The sequence below is a fragment of the Lithobates pipiens genome, unplaced genomic scaffold (assembly GCF_037356315.1).
Source record: "Lithobates pipiens isolate NorthernLeopardFrog02 unplaced genomic scaffold, aLitPip1_a1.2 Scaffold_28, whole genome shotgun sequence".
Classification (NCBI taxonomy): domain Eukaryota; kingdom Metazoa; phylum Chordata; class Amphibia; order Anura; family Ranidae; genus Lithobates; species Lithobates pipiens.
This window is the reverse complement of record NW_027507789.1, coordinates 111,733,228-111,757,411: the sequence shown is the minus strand read 5'-3', so window position 1 is coordinate 111,757,411 and position 24,184 is coordinate 111,733,228. Positions and strand designations below refer to the sequence as shown.

General features: G+C 43.5%; 1 protein-coding gene across 1 annotated transcript in view; it reads right to left on the bottom strand.

Moving 5' to 3' along the window:
• Nucleotides 1-4,698: 4,698 nt before the first annotated feature.
• NKIRAS2 (NFKB inhibitor interacting Ras like 2) overlaps nt 4,699-24,184 on the bottom strand; it is a 43,584-nt gene continuing 24,098 nt past the window's right edge. Inside the window, exons 3-4 of the mRNA XM_077459538.1 lie at nt 18,662-18,903; nt 4,699-11,604 (exon numbers count right to left, since the gene is read on the bottom strand). Coding sequence (XP_077315664.1) covers nt 11,365-11,604; nt 18,662-18,903 — 482 coding nt within the window. The 3' untranslated portion in view covers nt 4,699-11,364. The remainder of the gene's footprint in view (nt 11,605-18,661; nt 18,904-24,184) is intronic.

Below are 24,184 nucleotides of genomic sequence, written 5' to 3'. Positions count from 1 at the left end.
GGCTGTAGTTGTCCACCTCCCTATGGTTTTTGTGAGGTTTGGGGATCAAAATTATAAAAGCTTTATTCAAAACCACATCTATTGGGCCCCTCTTTGTAGGACTCTAAGGCATTGCGTCAGGGGGAGCTAAAATTGGTGCAAATTTTTTATAGTAGTGTCGTAAACCCATCGGGGCCTGCTGCTTTGCCCATTAGAGCCTGTTTAATGGCTGTCAGCACTTCCTCAACTGTACTGTCTTTGTCAAAAATATTCCTATGTACTATCCTTAAATTTGGGATGGGGAGGTGTTCTGTAAAGCTATCAAAGTCCGATTGGCTAGTAGCAGCCTTGGCCGTATATAGATTTTCATAGAAGTATTGGAATTCCCGTAGAACGGAGGTAGGATATCCCTTTTCCTAACTCTAGGGATATGTGGAGGTGGCCATTTTCCTCATTAGGTGTTTACTTGGTTCATCCGTTTGTGAACAGAATCTGGCTTGCGTTCAGAGCTGTTGTTTTTCTGCCTTGGTGGTGTGGAAAACGTTCAGTTCAAGACATGCTGACTCAATCCGACTGCATAAGTCTAGGTGAGGGCTTTGTTTGTGTTCTTTGAGTAAGGCAGCTAATTTGCCTTGCTTTTGTTTTAACAAAGCATTATAATGTCTTATATCTAGCGGCTATCTGAATCAGAATCCCTCCGATTGTCGCCTTTTGTGCAGCCCAGTTACACATTGGGGAGGTTTGATCTAGGTCATTCAAGGAGATGTACTCTTTCAGCACCAGCTCAATGTCGAGGTATGTCCCCAGATTGCTAGGATGGGACTCATTTAGTCGCCAGGTATAAGAGGCCATAGGGCTTTGCTGTGAAGATAAATGGGAAACTACCGGAGAATGGTCAGTCCATTGGGTCTCCACAATCTTGGAGGTGGTGCAAATAGGAAGGGATGAGGCAGATGTGAAGATATGGCCCATCTGCAAATAAGTCAAATGAACATGGGAGTAGAAGGTGTAGTCATGTTTAGTAGCGTTACATTCGCTCCAGACGTCCACCAAATCATGGTCGTGAAGCAATTTAGTGAATTTGGTGCTCAATTTAGTGGGCTTCAAGATTTGAGAACCCGGTGGGCGCGTCCTGTCTAGAGAGGAGTCCAAGGTGATATTTGAATCTCCACCCATCACGAGTGTACCCTCAAAATGGGGGGACATTTGTAGAAATAACGCTTGTAAAAATGTCAGCTGGTTTTTATTAGGGGCATAATAGATTAAGAGTCAAAGTGCCCTCCAGGTCCCTCTTGAAAATTTTATAATTCATAGTATGTGCCGGTTCACATCAGCGCGATTCCAACGCCGGTTCCCGCATCGCATAGAACTCACAGGCAGTTCACACTGCCCTATGCAAACCGCAGCAGGTGTTAACAGAAAGTTAATGATACCCCCAGATCGGTTTACCTATCGTAGTGTGAACTGTCAAATGGTGCAGGAATCGTATCGCATGGGTGTTCACCCAGTGCGAACCAAAAAAGGGTCCTGCATCACTTTGGTGCAAATGCAATGCCATACATATTGTATGGTTGAATTCGCACTGCCCAGATATTGCATGGGATATGCACAGCAGTGCGGTGCAAATCACATGCAACGTCCAACGATGCCCCAGTGTAAACCCAGCCTCAAGCACCATTACTACATGGATGGGAACACTTGTAAATACCTACAAAAACAGTTTCAAGGGTAGGTAGCGGTTTTCCCTAAAACCAAGTGTTCAGTTGGTGTTTATGTGGAGAGTGATCAATCTGGAGGCTCTGTCCCTTTACCTGCCTTCATTAATCACTTGCCTACTGGGCACTTAAACCCCCTTCCTGCCCAGGCCAATTTTTAGCTTTCAGCGAGGTCACACTTTGAATGTCAATTGCACGGACGTGCTACACTGTATCCATATGAAATTTAAAAAAAAAATTTTTTTCACACAAATAGAGATTTCTTTTGGTGGCATTTAATAACTACTGAGTTTTTTATATTTTGCTAAACAAAAAAAAAAATAAAGACCAAAAATTTTGAAAAAAATAAACAGTTTTCATAGTTTGTTATAAACAGGCAATTTTTCTCCTTCATTGATGTGCACTGAAGGGCACTAATAGGTGGCACTGATGATGAGGCACTAATGGGCACTGAGTGGCAGCACTGATAGGCACCACTGGCAGGTGGTACTGATCGGCTTTTTTCTTCCCAGACGGTCAACGCGAGTAAAAAAAAATTGCTGATTACCGTCTCTGTTTACATCACGTGATCAGCTGTCAAAATGCTGACAGCTGATCACGTGGTAAGGTGTCCGGATCGGCCCTTTAATCCGATCTACAATCAGCTGAGTTTCAGACACGCTGATCACAGAGTGCCCCACCCGCAGGGGCTTATGCACAGAGGGACTTACATGGACACCCTCTGGCAATTTGACCCATGCTGTAGCCATAGAAACATTTTTTCTGTCAGAACATACAGTTATCTAGTCATAACTCTGCGCTTGTATGGTTAAATTACAACCCGGCCCACTTTCTGCTTAAATTTTGCCCCACTGCCCTTGGTTTCATGGAGTTTAACGTTGAACTCCAACAATTTACTCCTCACACGTATATGGCTATTTTATGGCTTCTGTTTATAGCACATGGTGCAGAAATGGATCTCACTAACCTGCTCTACATACACGATATAGTGCGATATCTTAAATGCTGCTAATGTTTGATGGTTTTATTTTGCAAGCCTCTTTTCTATTGTAAAAACAAACTTTTTGTTCAATAAAAATTATCTGATTAGAAGAAAAAAAAAACGGAACTGCAGCCTTCCTTTTAGACTTGCACAGCCATTAGTCTGATTTCACTGCACAGTAAAAGCTTCTCACATTCTGCACTAGAAGCTTCAGCAGGTCAGACAGCGCCTGCCTCATTTCTTGACTGCAGGATGTCCAACATTATCTAGTTCTTTCCTCCCCAGCCTTACTGTCTGTATTTGACTCATTAAGGACCTGGGGGAGATGTAAACAATGTGTAAGTGTCTATACTTAACCATCAATATATTGGGAGCTGCAGCAACCACCAGCTGGTAACTTGATCATACATGACACTAATATGCTGGCACATATTTACACTAAGGCTGCTTTCACACTGAGGCACTAAGTGCTAAAAATAGCTCCTGCAAAGCACCCTGAAAGAGCTGCTGCTGTGTCTCCAGTGTCAAAGCCCCGAGGGCTTTCACACTGGAGCGGTGCGCTTGCGGGGCAGTCAAAAAAGTCCTGCAAGCTGCATCTTTGGAGCGCTGTAGAAGCAGTGTATTTACCGCTCCTAAAGCGCTCCTTCCCATTGAAAACAATGGGTCAGCGCTGCAAACCCGCCTGCAAAGCGCCGCTGCAGAGGCATTTGCGGCCATTTTTAACCCTTTTTCGGCTACTAGTGGGTGTTAAACCTGCCCTGCTGACGGCTGAATAGTGCTGCTATAACGACTGTAAAGTGCCGCTTTACAGACAGTGCCCGCAACGCCCCAGTGTGAAAGTAGCCTAAGTGTCCATGCAGGCACAGAACAACATCGGCTTTCCATCATCTTAATGAATCACTATACATAATACGTATTTCAGCCCATACAGACCTAAATACATGTATGTCCCTACAAGCTGAGATGCATTATGAACCACTTTATACGAAAGATTTTGCTGCCAACTTTCTGCCAGCAGGATCCTTCATAAATAGTCGACAAAAACTGACAATCGCTCATTAAGCTACTTTTTTGTACTGGCTTCAGGACATCCCCAGTCCTAGAGTGCAGCAAGGCTCAAAGCATTCCCCAGTGACGTGGTGTCATTTTTTACCCCTGTACTAGGCTATCACACCTTTGCGCAGAAGACATTCTCACCACCGTGTGTGAAAAATACAGCATGCCATACTTTTTCCAGTGCACACTACTGCAACATAGACACAGTGTTCACCTGCAGTGCTGATGCTTTTCGTGTATTGTAATAGGAAAATCTAGTAAAAGCGCCAAAAACCACATAATAGGACTTAGAGGCTGGCCCCTCAAATAATGTCATTGATTTTGTAAAGGCTCATTTACAAGGGTGGCCAGGAGGCTGCAGATAGCAAGTGGCTGAGCTGTACTTTTAATGTCCACCTAAAGGCTCAGCAACAGCCATAGGAAGTTGTTCAAATGCCACGGCCATAATGTTGTATGTTGCAGCAAAAATTCAACTCGACATGCCGAGTTGACAGGCAACAATGCCTGTCACACTTACCCATTCAAGTACACAGAGCCCAAACGTTTCCAATTGCAAGCCAAGCATTTGGTTGCAGCACATTAATCTCATTATAAGCTGCCATTCAGTAGGAGGGAAAAAAAAGTCAGTCTTTCAGGAGGTGGCAGGATCACCTCCTAAATGCTTGACAGAGGCTGCTTTCTACCACTTTCTATCACTTTACAGAGCATTGCTACTGTATATCCAGCCTTACTGTAGAACCCTAAGGTTTACCCAGTCTAACATGGCAGCTATTAGGGGACATAAGGAACACATGCAATAGAAAACATTTGACACTTTACTTTCATAGACACTTGGTGTTACCTTGGTTAGACCCTACTTTATCTATCCTTGGATTGTACATAATACTTGGCTTTTCATTACTGGTCTGGAAGTATTTTTTCTTTTCTTCTTCTTTAACATCAGTAAAAATAAGACAACATTGCAAATGTGTGGAATGGCTGCTTTATAAAGTACAAGAACATTTATACATCCGTTAATAAAGGTGAACAGAACACATGTGTAGACATAAAACAGAACCATGTACATAAAGGTTCATTAGGGAAAAAAAAATACATTTTTGAAGATTTATTTTCCACACTGAACCTGTAGTTGTTAGCAAAACAACCACTGTGGCTGTGTGCGCAGACTGGAGGTTTTGATTGCCCATTCCATTGAGTTAACATCAGAACCATGTTCACACATTTATACTGTGAGAAAAGCACTGGTAGGATTATATAAAGGGCTTACATTTTCCCTAGGATGGTCTATTTACTAAAAGCGTAGCGAATGCCAGTTTGGTGAAGAAAGGGTTCTTGAGAAAGTGGAGTAATATGGGGCAATTAGGCCAATGATATGATCATTGTTCATAGTGGAGCCAGCTTCTTTCACAAGGCAGTCTCTTTCAAAGTTTCCCAAACTATAGGGAAGCCAAAGCACATTTCTCTGAAAAAAAGACACTGTGTTGTGGTAGCTTGGCAAGTAAGAACTACTGTTTTTGTGCACCTGGACATAAGGTCCATTCCCTTGCTAGAGTGGATATTTGTTTGTATAGGATTCATGTATATGCATCATATTTTCTTGCTGTTAACAAACTGACATAAGTTATGCAATGCAGGAAATCCTATAAAGCCAGATGGGGCCAGTGTGAAAGGTTAAGGACATTGCTGGCTCTTAGGGGTCTAATTTATTCAAAACAAAAAAAATTGCTGTGTGAATGTCTCAAGCATTTGCATAGCTCCTACGAAAATCCTACATAACTTGTGTAAAATGTTTACTTCCTATACCCACCAGCCCCATCTAGGATCCATAATGTTGTATTTTCCTGATTGGAGTATTTCAAGGAAATAGATATCAAACAATTTCAAAATAATGTTTCTCCTTACTACTATTCTTAAAATGTTATGTTTCTATTCTTAAAATATTTTCCTAGCTTAAGCAGTATGTTCTGTCCAGAGGCCCAGACTTGCTGGGATGGGGAAAGTGGGTGTGGACTGGGTATATAGCACTTTTGAAAAGGGGAAGCTTGATGCTGTGATGCTGAAAATGAGTGTCCAAGCTCTGCTGTGTCCCAGAAGCTATTAGGGAAAAGCAAAAGTAAAAAGTATGGGAGTATATCAAGATGCCAGCAGAAGCCTACACATGGGCCAATCACATTTCAAAAAGTCACATCTCTTTGTAACACACTGGGGCCCCTTGTTTGCATGGGTAATTTTTCATTTATAAAAGGTGGAATATGGCTCTGGCTGGTTTTAGGAAATCTTGTGCTCCTTATCACAGTTTTAATTTGACATTACCGATCATGAAGCTACAAAAAGATATAAAAAGCCAAATAATGAACAACACCACCAACATTTTTTAAATAACAAATTCAGATGGACTCCTCTTCATAATGGTGTGTTCCAATTCTTCCACAGCAAAGGAGGAAAACTAGTACTGAAACATGGGAACCTAGATTTTCCTTCAGTGTGCACATACTCAGCTTTGACATAGCGTAACAGTAGTTCCAATGTAATATGAAAAATGTATATGTACATGGGCCGGTAAAGATACTGGAATGTTGTACAAACTAACATTTTTCCACAATAAAGAATTGCAGAATTTCTAAAAAAAATACGGAATTATAATATGTGGATATTTAAAAAAAAATATTTTAACTTTGCAATATTTCATGGTTATAACAAAGACTGTTGCCTAAAGAAAGTGTGTGCACTGATTGGTGGGTGTGGTCTTAAAGCGTATTATAACACACCATTTCACATATATATGCTAAAAATGGCCAACTGTAAGGGATAAAATGTATGCGGTGAAGTATTTTATGAGCAAACAGCAGGACTGATGCTCTGAGAAAGATATGGACTTGCCTAAATAAAATAACATGTCGTCATCAAAAATAAGCGTTATCATTTAGCCTCCTGATAAATGAGCACAACACATTTCACAATTTTTCATTCTTCCAGCACTATCATCCTCTGGAGCTCTCTACATTTGATCACATAACTTAGAGCTGCAGTCACTGACTGCAGGTCCTGCTCTGTGGTCTGAATGGGAGAGAATTTCCACCCATAACCTCTGGGCTGGTTCACACCACCTAACTCCAAAACTGTTCTGGATGAGTTTCTGCATGCGCATTTTTAGCACGTTTTTTACACATTCCTGTACTTTTTTAATGCGTTTCCAGATACATTCCAGATGGTGTCCCCCCCATTTTTTCCCCCACTGCACTGGGGTCAGGAGCATGCTTTCGAGTGCATTCTGGTGCTTTTCTAATGCATTTTACCACATTCCAGTACAATATAAATGCAGCATGTTCTACTTTTTTTCCTGGAACACCTTGAAACTGACTGCACTTTCCAATGCATTATTGATGCAGAAAAAAAACGCACTGGACTGCATGTGGTGTGAAATGGCCCTGAAAAAACTTAATGTTTCATTTAAATAGTTTGTTTGGACCAAGTTGGTCCAAATAAACTATTTCCTTCACATAATACATACTTCCACTGGAAGTGCTTTATATACTGTATGTAGCATCAGCTACATACAGTATACAGCACTGTGTTCCAGCAGCAGGATGGAGACCATGCTTCCTCTAACTGGCTGAGGTGGGAATTTTGACATCATCTGCCTACCACCCCACCTCCTTTGAATGACTGAGCAGCGCTCAGCCTGTCTCGATTTTGTTCCAGAAACTGAATGGAAGACGCCCATCCAGCTGCCAGAACAAAGAGCTGTATTCTGTAGATAACTGATGCTTCATACAGTTTATACAATGCTGAAAGTGGATGCACGTTAGTGAAGGAAACTGTTTTGTTTGGACCAGCTTGGTCCAAACAAACTATTTAAAGTTAAATGAAACATCAAGTTAGGCTTTAAAATGGCCATACACTAGTAGATTTTTGTACGGACATGGTGCGGAAATTCTCAATACATTCGATGACATGATGTATGTCATTTCAAAGTATTTGAAAAAATGTTTTCTTTTAACATTACATTTTGGGAGTGAATGTACTTTCCCCGAACTAAAAACAACATTTTCATTCTGCTCCTTCTAATTTTTTCATCACTATGGTCGAACAAACCCTGATTGACCTCACTAAAGAGTCAAAGATTTTCATTTTAAGGACATTTTTTTGATTTCCAAAAAAATTTTACTAGTGTAAAGTCAGCTTAAGGCTAGGCATAGATGGCTAGAATTTCATCTGTTCAGTCTGCAAGAGACAAACAGGAAATCACTTGAGTCCCTCATCCACACTAACAGTGTGGAAGGAGGAGGTGGGAGAAATCTCCATTGTATTCAGGCAGCTGCAGCACTTGTGGCTGCCTGAATACAGCTGGGCCGCTGAACAGCGACCACATCCATGTCTGGCTGATAGTTTTCCTTTGCCAACTTATTTTTAAATCAGCCAGATGGTGCTTACAGGGCCACCTTCAGCTCAAATTTTGTCAGATTCAGCATTATTTGACTGAAATTCAAGACATCTATGCTAAGCTTAACATCGATATTTTTTGTACTGGCCCAGGGAGGAAAGAGAGATAAGGATTAAACCTATGTGCTACTGCAAGTCTAACAAAGCATTTTATAATCTCTATAATTAATGAAAGTTTTGTTTTGGAGGAATGAAAAGCTATGAGAGAACTTGGGCTAACGTCTTAAAATAATGCTTGAACAGATCTAAACCTATGGTTTGTGCCTCTACTCATGTATTCTTGGGCACTTAGAATGGGTTTATCATGATTGATAGAAAACGTAATGTCAATTCGCTTCATATCTGTCTGTACAGTAACAGGTATTGGGTAATATGTGCAATAAGTGAAAGGAATTAGATTGTCACGATAAGATATAGATTGGAATGTTAGCAATTGTGTGCAGATGTTTTCAGAATTCCATTATATATAGGGGAAACACAATGGGAACTTATATTACAATAATATCTGGGTTAGTTTCTATTCAAAAATAAAACTATTACTCTTCCGCTGTGACTGCAGAAAGTAAAGAGAAAGACTTGCTGCTTTCATATCCTGCTTTGTAAAATTGAAGGTGCAATATCCACTGCCCTTTCATCTATACTTTACCTTATTTGGCGACACATGTGGACCACTCACAATTGAACTCCTGGCAACATCTACCCATTTAGTCTTACATTTTTTGATAAAAATGCAGGCCAACCTAACAAATGATTAATTAGTGCCCAGTTATTTATCTTTAATTTGTCAGAGCCGAACATTTTGGCTTGAGTATTAGGTGGCAGGAGTCAACCTAAAATCTATATCCAGCCAAAAACCTTTTCTTATAGTATTGGATAAAGTGGGGACGTATTAGAAATCCTATCAGGCTTTAACTGCTATCAGGGGCTTCATTAGAGAGATTTACCCTTGTTTCTTGTCCCGCTGACAACAGTTTAACCAAGAAAGGGGAGAAAATCTGACATAGGAATAAAAATCTAGCTTTCCCCTACTTTACTAAACAGAAGCATTGCTGTTAAACAGCTACCCTTACTTCTTGTCTGGTAAAACACTGACATCAGGGCAGAAGGTGAGGGTATATCTTCTTAATGGCAGTAAAAACCTGTTAGGGGTTTTAACTCAATTTTTCACAGACACTAAAGAAAAAAAAAAAAGTTGACAGCTGCTTTCCTGTCACCTGCTTGACATCACGCCTTTTCTCCTAACTACTAAAGGCTCATATGCACTATAAGAAAATTGGGCGAACATTTTCATACAAAGACTTTTCGTACAATTTTGGTATAGGGTGTACACAACTTTCGACAGCCGTTTCTGAATTTTCGTCCAAAAATTTCTGAAGGCAAACTCCAAAATTTTTCTCGTACAGGAGCAGAATGAATAATTTTTGTTTAATGTGTACCATTTTTGTACAAGAAAAATCAGAAAAGAAAGACTGCCCATGATCAGAAACCATAAACAACAAAAAAAGCCTTTGTCGTACGAGAATATTCGTGAGAATTTTTGTATGAATTTTCTTTCATCGTTCCGATTTGCTGTGAAACATTTAGAAAAAACTGATGGATGTTCGCTTGATTTTCTTATAGTGTGTACCTCACTTAAGAGCACAATAAAATGTCATAAAAGAAAGTATCATAAATGCAAAGTTACGAGATGCACCCTAGGCCCTGGATGATACTAATATGATTCAAATAAACTCTATTATTTTTATTTTTGTGTCACCAATTACTAAAAAGTGTTGATGGTAAGGGCAGTCCATCATTCTTAGCTGGGGAATTCCTTTATTAATTGAATTTGCATTTTGAGTACGTTTGAAGCGGATTAATTTCTTCTCCTGTCTGTCCCCTTTTGTAGGAATATCTTATTGGGATGATGTGGACTATTCCTCTGTCTATATCTTTAAGTTAGACCCCTTTCACACCAGGGCAATTTGCAGGCGCTATAGCGTTAGAAATAGCGCCTGCAATCCGCCCTAAAGAAGCTGCACCATTGTATGTAGTGTGAAAGCCCTTGGGCTTTCACACTACAGTGGTGCGCTGGCAGGACGTATGGGAAAAGTCCTGCCAGCAGCTTCTTTGGAGTGGTGAAGGAGCAGTGTGTTTACCGCTCCTCCACCGCTGCTCCCCGTTGAAATCAATGGGGCAGCAATGTAATACCGTCGGCAAAACGCCGCTATTGCGGCATATTGCCGGCGGGTTTAACCCTTTCTCGGGCGCTAGTGGGGGGTAAAAGCACCCCGCTAGCGGCCGAAATGCGCCGCAATTCCGGCGGTTAAAACGCCGCTAAAAATAGCGGTGTTTTACCGCCTACGCTATGGGTGGTGTGGTGTGAAAGGGGACTCATTGGGAATGTATATTACTGTCATATTTTAAATAGGGTCAAAAACGGTTATGTTCTAGTCATGTAAATATTAAAATGCAGTAGTTGTAAAGTACGTGAGGCTCAGATGAAAGAAGTAAAGCTTTAAATCTTTCCATCAATTCCCTTTACTATAGCAGAATGGAGAAATCTTCCCCCCATTATGTCCACATATGAATATTCAGGCACAATTCAGCTTGCTACTTATCTTAATGGCTGTGCTGTAGTACTAGATTCCACTTGCAGGGGAAATCTGAATTTGTGAATAAATCAAGACAGCCGCAGGATCATAAGCAGGGCTTGTTAAATATGCCCTTCAGACATATTTTTACATTAAAACTATTTTCTAGTGATCATCATGCACTCTATTTACATACATATTAAATTCTACGTAAAATAATTTCTATAAAATAAAATGGAGTGTCAGTGACCAAAGTATAAAACAAGTTTTTTGTTAGAGTTGGATTTAAAAGGGGTAACTCATGGTTTCCTAATGTCAGCTTCCAGAACACAGACTGGGCTTTGGGGCTTACACCAAGAGCCTCTTAAACTACTAGGTAGTAGCATGCACTCCTTCAATACATAACAATATCAATATGTGTGGAGTTACATACAGAAAGGCACCATGAATAGTCACACTCAAGTGTTAGCAGCTGCCTGGATGGGTGCCGTGTGGGCTGAATCCTTGGTGAGCCATTCAGTACAGTGGGCAGAAGTTTGGAAGTGTAAGAGAGCTACATGCAGTGATATCATGCTCAACATTCAGGATAACATCACTTATTGGAAGCCACACTACTTTAACTGTCCAGAGAGCCGCTGCCTTTGTTCCGTCGGCTGAGTGGGAATGCAGACTTGTTCTGGGGCTGGGTCATTTTGCTACCTAAGAACACAAATGGTTCAATCAGGGTACGCCTCTCACTCACTGAGACCTCCCACAATTTCACCTTCTCGCCCTTGGCCCACTGCTGAGCTGCATCATGGTCCACCCGTCTCTGGTCCTGAAGATCACACTTGTTCCCCAAAACCACAATGGTGACCTGGAGAGGACATGGAAAAGCGTGTCATTTATGCTTTTATAGGTGAGATGAGAAGGAGAGGTTGTATAATAAGAGACAAGCTAAATGTCTTTGATGTTATAAACTATATAATGGTAACATATTTATTTTGCACCTTTAAATGTAGACCAAAACCAAAAAAAAATATTATACTGCAATAAAGTTGAAACTTGAACATGAATAATTATAACATATGTAATTAAAGGAGTTGTAAAGGCAAAATATTTTATCTTGATGCATTCTATGCATTACCAAGCACCCTTTAATACTTAACCGACCTATCTCTGTCCAGCGACGTCCACGATTCCCTCAGTCATCCAGGCCTCTCCTCCTCATTGGCCGAGACACAGCAGTGGCGACATTGGCTCCCGCTGCTGTCAATCAAAGTCAGTTAGACCATCCACGACAAAGAGGAGGTGGGGCCGAACGGCAGCTCTGTGTCTGGATGGACATACGGAGCTGCAGCTTGGCTTGGGTGCCCCCATAGCAAGCTACTTGCTATGGTTGGGGGCACTCAACAGGAAGGAGGGGCTAGGAGCAACAAAGAACCACCCGAGAAGAGGAGGATCTGGGCTGCTCTGTGCAAAACCAACTGCACAGAGCAGGTATGACATGTTTGTTATTTAAAAAAAATTAAAATAAAAACACAAGACCTTACAGTCACTTTAAGTGAACAGAAAACATCAAGGAGCTATAAGTGGCTAGAAAAGAATCCTGTATTAATGTTTCCTCAGTTTCTTTTTTTTATTAATGAACTTGTAAGAACAACATTGTGGGCTGCAAGAGGTGTCCTATAGATAAATTCTCTGTGATCTCCTATTTCACTAGCGTTACAATGATATTTCATGTTATAATGTGTCAGATTTTGTCAGCCCCTTGTTCCATTTATTCTGTGTCCAAGTGGGCACACATTTTCTAGTAGATAACTTATTTTAAAGCAGACCTTTGGTCATTTTTTCAACGTTACATCTATTAAATCTTCTGCCCTTGTTGTTTTAACTTTGGATAGTAAAACATATTTTTTTTTCCTGACAGTAAATACCTTAAAACAGCCCACTTCCTGCTTCTTGCCTGGTAAAAAGGCTAGACTTATGACATCATGCATCAACTCTCGGGAGAGTTTGCCAGGAAGGGAGGGGGGATGAGTCATAAGAGGGCCAATGAGAGCTGCAGGGCCAAAGAGCTGGAGGTGTGCCTCTGTGTAAATCCAGGAAGTGAACAGGCAGCAGTTTCAGCTGCCCACTGTTAAAATGGCAGCAGCCAGACTTAGCCCTTGTACACACGATCGTAGATTCCGACGGAATGTGTCCGATCGGAGCGTTTTGTCAGATATCTCGACTGTGTGTGGTTGGAGAGAAGATTCATAATGGCAAAGATGTTTTTTATTACCAATTATGTGAGAAGACTGCAATTCCTCTTTAACTGAACCATTTAAGTGAATCTATGGAGTTGATTTACTAAAGGAAAATAGACTGTGTACTTTGCAAAGTGCAGTTTCTCCAGAGCTTAGTGAATGGGGTAAAGCTGGATTTTTTTTAACTCACCGTAAAATCCCTTTGAGTTCATTGATGGACACAGCACTTCCAGTCTTGACCTTAGGATTATATCGCCACCTTCAGGAGTAGGACTAGGCAGAAATAAAAAAAACAAGCACAGCACCGCCTAGGGGCAGTCCTCACTGGCAGTAACCCCCCACTCTGCTACAGGCAGCTCAGTTCATTATAAAGCAGTACAAACACAAACAGGAGGGGTGGGTGATGTGTCCATTAATGAACTCAGAGAAAGGGATTTTACGGTGAGTAGAAAAAAATCCAGTTTTCTCTTTCATTCATTGCCTGACACAGCACGTCCAGTATTGACCTTATGGACATTCCAAAGCAGTGCCACAACAAGGGGTGGGAACACAGGAAGAAAATGGCCAAAAAAATAAACACGACCCAAACAAAAAAACCCCTGTAAGGGGAGCCAAAACCTCAGGTGGCCGCCTGCAAAACTTTGCGGCCAAAATACACATCTGAAGATGCACACAAGCTTTTACAAGATTCCACCTTGTAAAACTTGGTGAAAGTGTGTACACTTGAGAAATGGACACTTGATGCCGGAAGGCCCAGGAAGTACTAACCGCCCTGGTAGAATGTGCCGTGATGGGAAAGGGGGGGGCACCTGCCCCCTCATGGCATAAGCCTGGACAACAATCTCTCTGATCTAACGAGAAACAGTGGCTGAAGAAGCTGCCAGGCCCTTCCTCAGACCATCCACAGTGACAAACAGTAAATCTGACCTTTGAAAAGAAGCCGTAGCCGACAGATACACACGGAGAGCCCGAACCACATCCAAAGAGTGCAAGGCGATCTCCTTGGGGTGAGACAGTCGAGGACACAAGGAAGGAAGCACAATGTCCTCATTTAGAGGAAAGGCAGATACCACCTTAGGAAGAAACGAGGGATACGGATGCAGCACCGCCTTATCCTTGTGGAAAATCAAATAGGGAGACTTGCATGACAAGGCCGCCAGCTCAGAAACCCACCGAGCGGACATAAAAGTCACTGGAAAGACTGAAAGAGCATGAATAAGGGGATCTCCCTAATGTTCTCGAATGGTGGCTTCTGGAGTACTGAGAGCATCAGGTTCAGATCCCACGGAGAGAGCGGCGGACGTACCAGGGGTAGCCACATGACGAACCCCCTGAATAAACATGCGCACCAACAAGTGAGCAGCCAACGGCTGCTGAAAAAAAGATAGCCAGAGCCAATATTTGCCCCTTGATAGTACTCAAAGCAAGCTTCTGATCAACACCACTCTGCAGAAACACAAGGCTCTTAGATACCGAATAGGAACGCGGATGCCACCCCACAGCCTCACACAAAGATGTAAGCCTTCCAGGTGCGATGATAAATCTTCTGAGAAGTGGACTTATGTGCCCTCAACATAGTGGGACTCACAGAATCTCCAGAAGCAACACAGACTTCTGGAGATTCAACACCCAGCCAAACTCTTGTAAGGTCTGCATGGTGATCGCCACATCGTCCCTCAGTTCTGAGGCTGATGCTGCTCTCAGGAGGAGATCGTCCAGGTAGCCCACAATCTAAATCCCCCGCTGTCTCAGCAACGCCAGAACCGGTGCCAGCACCTTGGTGAAGACCCGTGGCGCCGATGCCAGGCCAAAGGGAAGTGCCACAAATTGATAGTGCGTGTCCCCGATCGCAAATCGTAGGAAGCGCTGGTGCATGACACAGATGGGGACATGCAAGTACGCGTCCTTGATGTCCAGGAAGGCCAGGAAATCCCCCTGATGAAGCACAGCCACCACTGAATGAACAGACTCCATCCTGAACCTCTGTACCCTCACAAAACAATTGAGGGCCTTGAGATCCAGGATTGGACGAACCCCTTCCTTCTTTGGATCTACAAACAGATTGGAGTATAAACCCCAAAACCTTTCCAAAGCTGGTACAGGAATTATCACTCCCCCATTGTAGCAAGTCCTGCACCACCCCAAACAAGGCCTGCCGACGAGACGGGAGAAGATGAAGATTGGAGGGAAAAAACCTGTCTGGTGGACAAGAAACTAACTTGTAAGCGGACAAAACACCGAAATCGACCCCCCACCCATAAGTCGGGTGGGGGTAAACCTTCATGCGGAAGAGGACTCGCCCATGGGCTTGTTGGGCATGCCATGCCAGGGATGCTTTTGCCCATCCACGGGAGCCTTGTTGGGCTGGGACCGCTTGCCCGCAGAACAGGGCGAATGAAAAAGACACTTGTGAGCGGAAAAAGAGGGGCCCTGCCTACAACGGGGCTCCTTGCTTTTTCGGGACTGTGGGAGAAAAGTACTCCCCCCCCCCCCCCCATTGATGTCCTTAATATTGTCATCCAGAGAGGCTCCAAATAGCCTCCCACCCTGGAAAGGCAAATCTGCCATAGCCTTCTTAGATGTCTGGTCCGCCGACCAGCACTTGAGCCAAAGCAGCCGGGGCAGAACCACGGCCGACACAGAGACCTTGGAAAGTAACGGGGCCTTATATAGGGCCACATCACAGACATACTTAAGTCCTTGCACTAACCGGCCTGCCAGTTCCACACAGACTGGGGACGCTTGCTCATTACCCAACTTGCTGTAATAGCTTAGCCCATTCAATACGTGTCTGCGACACCAGAGCTGTGGCTAGTACTGGGAGAAGAGCGACCCCGCCATCGTAAACATAGACCGAGTTTTTGTTGGCAGGATCCTTGAAAGAAGGAGACCCTTTCTGGATGAAAACATTCTCCAGCTGTTCCACTGTGCCTGGACCGGTGGAGCACACACTTACCCCTCCTGCAGAGATTGCGGGTCACGCTCCCCCAGACAGATACACATACCGCCTAGACGGAGTGGTTGTCCGCCATGGCGACACTGCGACCCAGACGTCAGGTCATATGTGTCTCTGCAAGACATCTATCTCGCCGGCCACCCCGGTCCAGAATGGGGATTGTCGTGGCCAACCCAGCGAGGAGCTCAGGTCTGCGCACGCTCGGTGGCCAGGCTGGGGAGATTACCAGTATCTATGATATCTAGCCTGTCATCCAGCCCAGCAGTTGATTGCAGATGCATCACCAAACTAAACAAATAAAATAAAACAAAGGCCAAAGAACCACAGGTCCCAGCAAGGAGCCTTCTCCTAGACTAGGCAGAAAAAAACTGAGCTGCCTGTAGCAGAGTGGGGGGTTACTGCCAGTGAGGACTGCCCCTAGGCAGTGCTGTGCTTGTTCTTTTTATTTTATTTTTTTGTGCCTAGTCCTACTCCTGAAGGTGGTGATATAACCATAAGGTCAAGACTGGAGCTGCTGTGTCTGTCAATGAATGAAAGAGAAACATTTTTTGCTTGCACATGATTCCATGATGGAAGTGAAAAAATGTTTTGCCCATTTACTAAGCTCTCGAGCAACTGCTCTTGCAGAGTGCAACTGAACTTTGCAAAGTGCATAGTCTATTTGTCTTTAGTAAATGAAAACCTAAGTGTATATATGTACAGACATATAATAAGCTAATTTTAAAGCCATACCAGTTGCATATACTTTCTCGTCACTCCACCACCTTCTAATTAAAGCGGGAGTCCGCCGGGAGTTCCGCCGTTTTTTTTTTTTAAAAGCCAGCAGCTACAAATACTGCAGCTGCTGACTTTTAAAATAAGGACACTTACCCGCCCAGCGCGCCCGCGATGTCGGCACCCGAAGCCGATCTCTTGATCGTCTCTCGGGTGCTGCCGCCGCCATCTTGGGTATGGGAATCAGGAAGTGAAGCCTTTCGGCTTCATTTCCCAGTTCCCTACTGCGCATGCGCAAGTCGCGCTGCGCAATAAGGATGGTCCCGCTGCCTCTGGGATCCGTGTGTTTCCCAGCAGGCAGCGGGGGACTTTCGGAAAGGGGCGTAATCTACGCCCCTTTCCGCAGATAGCTATGCCGGAAGTGGGTGCAGATACTTGTACTGTACAGGTACCTGCACCCCCCTCCCCCGTGAAAGGTGCCAATTGTGGCGCCGGAGGGGGGGAGGATTCCAATGAGCGGAAGGTCCACTTTAGGGTGGACCTCCGCTTTAAGTTCCCAGAAGAGAAGTATTATGCATGTCTAAGCTCCATGTGGCAACTGGAGACTACCCAGAGTTGAGGTCTCTCCATTTCATGTAAAGGCGCAGGGTGACTGAACTGCCAAACACCATCGCTGTCATATGAGAGAAAGAGGAGTGACGGTTGGATGCACTTTCATAAAATCACCTTTATTGATTGATAATTCATGATGACTATCTACAATGTACCGACGAGGGTATATAGCCACCAGTTAACATGTTTCAAGCCAACCTAGGCGCTTAATCAATAGTTCCATGATAGCGCTTAGGTGTGTTGCTATGGATATTTAGGAGATTTTAAAGCATATTTATTTATTATTAGATTTTAAAGTCCATGTGCTATTTTAAGAAGCCAAGGTTACCCCTATTGATATGTATGGACTGGGTTTATGAGCTAAGCAGAGCAAGCTATTTACAGGATATAATGCATAGGAAGTTAGGGGGGAGGGATTAGGGCTTTTTGAACAGGCATGTGGTCAGACAGAGTTGTTTTGGATCACAAAGGAGCAACATGTCTGCTTGAAGCTGGAGGACTTTGGAGAAGTTTTGGGTTGGACCCTGAGCAAAGAACCATGAAGAAAATTCCATCTTGATGACTCAACAAGAAGTTGAATAATTGTTTGGTATACATATTGTACATGCTTATTTTGCTAGAAAGGAAAATTGGTTTGTGCATGTTGTATTGTGTAATCTACAGTTGAATGTGCGGTTTTTCCCCCATTTAGTAAAGGCATTAATACACTACAGAGGTCTAAGCTTCCTTGGCTTCTACTGCAAGAACCTATATTAGACACTAAAGCAAAACACTAGGATGGCGTGAAATGCGTTAGTGGTGGCTATATTCCCTTTTCCTTGCACTGTCGTAGGGCATTATGCATCGATAAAAGGTGATTTTATGAAAGTGCGGTCAACCAGATCTTTTTTCACACCAAGACCGCTGTGACGAACAGGCCATCGGTCATTGGGTCAGGGGAGGTAGGACAGGTGAAGACTCATGCACAAGCAGTGTTTCACTCTATGTTTCATAGTTGGTGAGGTTGAATAAAGACATCAGTCCATCCAGTTCACCCTGTGTGGGTGTGCGTTTGTAAAAATGTTGTCGGTAATTTCTAACGTTAAAAATGTGGTGACGTACAGTACGATGAGATGAGAAAAATTAGGTTCAATAGCCAGTGCGGCTCTTCTGCTTGATTCCGAGAATTTATTGGACTTTTGTGCGTCGGACTTATGTATACACGCTCAGAATTTGAGAACCTGCTCTCAAACATTTGTTGGTGGAAATGTTCTATGGAGCATACTCACATCCAACATTTGTTGTCGGAAAATCCTATCGTGTGTACAGGGCATTAGACTGCATTTATGGTATAATTATTGGTTCCTTTCTCAAAATGTCATTAGTTACACCACAAAGACAATCAGCGATCACAGCTATGATACCTCCTTCTTATCCTTGCATCTGTCGATCTCCTTCTTCAGAGCCTCGACCCTTTTGAAGGACTCCTTATTATCCACACTGTACACCAGCACATAGCCATCAGTCCCTGAGAAGCAATGTTTGGGGAGCTCAGTCCCATCCCTCAATCCTCGCGTGTCATAAAAGCGAACCTGTTCCCGTACACCGCGGTCTGTCTCAATGGATCCAATATATATATCTTCCTGGGTTTCCATCATGTCTGATCCTGGGGGAAAAAAATGACAACTTTTTATATACATCTAAGAATCCCCAAAGATACAGGTAAACCAAATAAAAACACGCAGGAAAAAAAAAAGTTGCAAGAGAATATGTAGGTTTCATTGTTGACCTTTCCTTCTGAAAATGCTAGCTGACTGGCTTTCACATTTGTCTAAAGGTTTCAATACTATTGAAATCACTGACCTAGACCAATGATGCAGATCAGGAGTTAAGGCATAGCCAGGCACCTAGTATTTTCAAAAGGTCAGTAATGGCAACCTCCAGCTTCCCCTCGGTACAGATCCTCTAAAAAAAGAAATACGTTCTGCATTGTTGCTGCCAACTTTAACTAGGGATTGACTGATAGTTTTTTTTGGTACCGACATACCACCGATATTTTGGTCACCTCTCCTGCCAATAGCCAATATTTTTTGCTGATATTTTGTACATTTCAAATTTTTTTTTTACACCATTTAAAAAAAAATAGTTTTTTATCACTGTTATTGCTGTCACAAGGAATGTAAACATCCCTTGTGATAGTAATAGGCATGTGACAAGTACTCTTTATGGAGAGATGTGGGGTCTACTAGACACTACAAGCTACAAGCTTGGCAACCTTTCTTGTTGCCTGAAAAAATATCAAATAAAAGAGTCTGAATGTCTAAAGTCTTTTGTTATTTCCAGATAATGTAACAAAATTCTTTTAACATCTAATGTATGAAAAAAGATTTCCTTCTCCCCAAAGGGTTAGCAAAGAAGTTTGGGAGAGCAATATGCTGAGAACGATTATGCATTGAGGCTACTTTAGGTAAGAAATTTGGATCCATCCTAAGGATGACTGTCAGGAAACACTGATGGGTAAGGCTCCCTAAATAGTCAGAGAGCGCGGCTCGCTGATCCTGTGTGCAGACGTAATAGCAGAAACATTTTAGAGCGAGACATCTTCCAGAGATTTAAACTGACTTTTTTCTATAGAATGCAGGACTACCAACAAGTTCCATTTTGGGAAACTTTTGAATAGCGCTGGTCTTGATCTCGTAAGAGCCTTAAAAAACCTAACTACCAGATGCTCGGAGGCAACGGATCTTTCCAGGAAGACTGCTAGCGCAGCAACTTGTACCTTCAAAGTACTAACTGCTAGTCCTTTATCTGCCCCCCCCCCCCTGTAAAAACTTTAAAATAGACACAAGTTTCTTCGGGTCTTTACTAGATGATATGCACCATGAATAATAGGACCTCCCAGACCTTAGTATAGATGGCTCTAGTTACTTTCTGCTTGATAGCAATGTTGTAATCAGACGGTCCAAAAACACCTTATTCTTTAGGAGCTGCTCTAGAGAATACCACACTGCAAAGGACAGCCTGGCCATTTCTTGTCTGAGAGGCAGATGCCAACAAAGCCTGGTAGCCATTCCCAGAATGGTTGAAATCCTGGCTCTTTTTCGGCCAAAAGGGGGTAATTAGAATGACCGGCACCGCTTCCTTTTGAATCTTCTTTAACACCAGTGGAATTAACTGGAATGGGGGGGAAAGCGTAACAAAAGGTGAAATCTCCATTGATGCACCAGGGCATCCGTCCCTAGGGACCCATCGAAATTGTTTAGAGATAAGAACCAAGGAACCTGTGCATTCTCCTTTGAGGCGAACAGGTCCACTTCTGGCTGTCCCCACATACTGGTAATCATCCCAAAAGACCACCGGATTCAGCAACCTTTCCTCTTCCTGAATGGGGCACCTGCGTAGGAAATTCGCCACCTTGATCAGAGTTCCCTTTAGGTGGATTGCTGACAAGTATAGCAAATGCTTCTATGCCCAGAGAAGAATCTCTGTTGCCAGTGCTTGTAGGGGCTTGCTCCTTGTGCCCCATGTCTGTTTAAATAAGCCACAGCCATGGAATTGTCCGTCAACACTTGAAGAGTCAACACTTGAAGAGTCTGGAGATCTTGAGCAAATTTCATTAGAGCTAAAAGTGATTGCTTTCAACTCTCTCCAATTTGAGGACCTTGCCGCCTCCTTCTTGGACCAACTCCCCTAAACGAAACTTTCTCCTAGGTGGGCCACCACCCCAAAGAGCTGGCTTCTGTTGTAAGTCTTCTTTCGACTGGGAAGGCCCAAGCCAGACCCCTTGATAGGATCGACTGATCCCTCCACAACCATAGAGACCTCTTCACCTTGGTGGGAATCCTCACTTCTGTGTCCAGGGATTTTAAGCTGTGATCCCATGACCTAAAAAGGAAAGCATGCAGACTTCTGAAGTGTAGTCTCACCCACTGAATAGCCGGCATGTTTGAGGTCTGCACCCTGAGTGATATTATTTGCCTTACCATTATTGGCTGGTTGGCCTGCAGCATAGACACTGTCTTCTGTACCTTGTCCCTTTTTTTACTGCAGGAGAAAAATCTTCTGTTCTATCGAGTTGATTTTATAGCCCAGAAACTGAACCTTTTGAGACAGATTCAGAGAAGATTTCTGGAGGTTCAGAATCAATACTAGAGACTCCAGATGACTGCGGGCTTTGATTAAATCATTCTGTAACCTCTCTTTTGAGGGTGCGAAGAAAAGTAGGTAATCTAGATAGGGAATTACTGCGATTCCCTGAAAACGAAGTGGGGCTAGTGCTTCCACCATCACCTTGGTAAAAATCTGCGATTAGGATGGCTTTAGGTTGAGGATCAGTCGGAATCTTCCTGTTGGCTTCTTCACCAAGAATATGTGAGAATAGAAACCCTGTTGTCGCTCTCCTGGTGGTACTTGGACCACCACACCCTGTGGCATCAGCTCCCTTAGAAGGGACTTCATGGCCAGGGCTTTTACTGGATCCACTTTTGGAGCACTCATCACAAGGAATATTCTTGGGGGGGGTTCTGTAAATGATATTGCGTAGCCTTGGGAGAGAATGGTCAAGATGAACAGATTTGACGTTATGCCTGAGCAGTGTTGTGGAAGGAAATTTTGCAGCCTCCCCCCCCCCCCCCACCCGAAGGCTTGAGTGATTGTGACTTTTTGGTTTGCTTAGGAGGATGGAAAAGGAGTCCGCCTTTTTTGCGCAGACCAATACTTTCTCCTCCCCTGGGACTTGTTGCCCTGCTCCTGAGCTCTTCGAGGTCGAAAGAGACGTTTTGGGGGTTTGGTTTTTCTTTTTAACCCTGTCGGATGTCCTGCCTAGGATGGTATCTAGGTCAGGACCAAATAAGCCCCATACACACTATCAGATTTTCTGCTGATTTTTTCCATCAGATTTACCAAAACCATATAATATGAGGTCAAACCTTAGGAGTTTCAATTTGTATGCAATCAGGCAGGCCCTTCCACTACATGGTTTTGGTAAATCTGAAGGAAAAAATCAGCAGACAATCTGATAGTGTGTATGGGGCTATAGAAGCCTGAAAAAGGAATCCCACAGAGCTTACTCTTAGATGCCGCATCACCTGGCCAGGTCTGTAGCCACAATGCTCTTTTTTTTTTTGCTGAATTTGCCAAGGGTGATGATCTAGCTGACATTGTAATTGCCTCGGCCGAAGCATCTGCCATATAGGTTAAAGCGAAGGACAAGGTAGTGAAGGAATCCAATATCTCCTGTTTGGGTGAATCCACTACAATATGAGCTTTGAGCTGGTTAACTCAGTACTCCAGGTTTCTAGCTACACATGTCGTAGCCATGGCTGGTTTCAAATTACTCATGATCGACTGCCAAGATCTTTTGAATAAAAGATCAATTTGTGTATCCATCAGATCCCTTAGGATCCCCATGTCTTCAAAGGCTAAGTCAGTGGATGTAGAGACTTGGGAAAAGGCAGCGTCGAGTTTGGGGACCTTGTTCCATACCAAAGAGGGATCCTCCTCAAAAGGGAAGCGCCTCTTGTGAGCTTTTGAGAAAAATGCTTTTTCTTTCCAGTTCTTGCCATTCCTTTTTTATGGAATCCAAGGTGACAGAATGTACCAGAAACGTACGCCCCTTATGCTCACTTAGACCAGCATACATACGGTCATGAAGTGTTAGCTCCTTTTTTTCACCTAGGCCAACAGTAACATGTAAAGCTCCTAAAACCCAATCAACCTCTTCCAGGTGGGTCTTGGAGTTTGAACTTGGAGGGGGCCACTTGCACTCCCTATTCCGAACTGTCATTGGAAGGAGTGGGGGACTGTCTTTCCCTGGCAGAAGGACCTTCTTATAGTCTCTAACACCTGGACTAAAAGTAAAACCCTGGGAAGACTCAGATGTGGAGGGCTAGCTAGCAGCCGAATTAGCCAACAAATCACAGAATGATTGAATTGTGGCATAGAGCTTCTTTACTAAGACAAACAAGTCATCACAGACAGAAGCAGATTTCTCTTTGACCAAGGAAGCAATGCAAGTGCTGCATAGGGCTTTCATCCAATTCTCCCCCATTTTAGCTTTGCATGAAGGGCATCTTTTTGCTTGACTCTGTGCTTTTGGCTTAAGAGAGGAAACAAGAGGAAAAACCAAGTAACCTTTGCAGACACCCAGTCTCCACCCATCGCTCACCCAAAATGTGCACTAGGAGGGGAAGTAAAAAACCTCAAGTGCCCAGACAGGCCCCCGCCACCAGGGGGAACAAGAAGAAAGGGCAGAACCCCAAGTAAAAAAGAGGGCAAGTATAAAAAATGCTCCCTACCTGGGCCTTGCTGGTGCCTGTCCCCACCACATCCTCCATAGAGGATGTGCAGCGCTCCACTCATGGCTTCACACACCGCTTCCGGACTCCCATAGTGTCAAGGAAATAGGTGACAGATCCTGCCATGTCGCCAAAAATTATGTTGGGCGTCAACCCGCTGTTCCGGAATGTCACTTCCGGCGCAGCCGAGACTCTACTCGGCCCCCGCAAAATGGCAGCGGTGCATGCATGGCCACCGCTCAGAAAAAACTGGAGCGAATCCACCAGACCTTCTGCGGCTCTCGTCGAGCACCTAGGGGGAAGAGGAGCCTGTATACACCGTTGCAGATGCCTTGGTAAGACGGGAGGGCTGGTGGTCTAAGAATAAGGGAGGAAAAAAACAGACAGACAAGGAACCTCTGTCTCTCAGTACAACCTAAGCGACCATGGCTCCCCCCATTAGATGTTCCCTCTAGGCCAGAGGAAACAAAAACTGACGTGGTAGGGAGGTGCCTCCCTTTAAAGATTTGGAGGAAAATGTTTTCTGTGGTCCAGTGGGAAGAGTCATGATCTCTCAGGGGCTGTCATGAAAGAGGCTTAGGAAAAAAATTTGGACCTGTTTTGCCTGCAGTGTAAACATACCTTAAAGTGGAATTTCAAGTCGAAAATGAA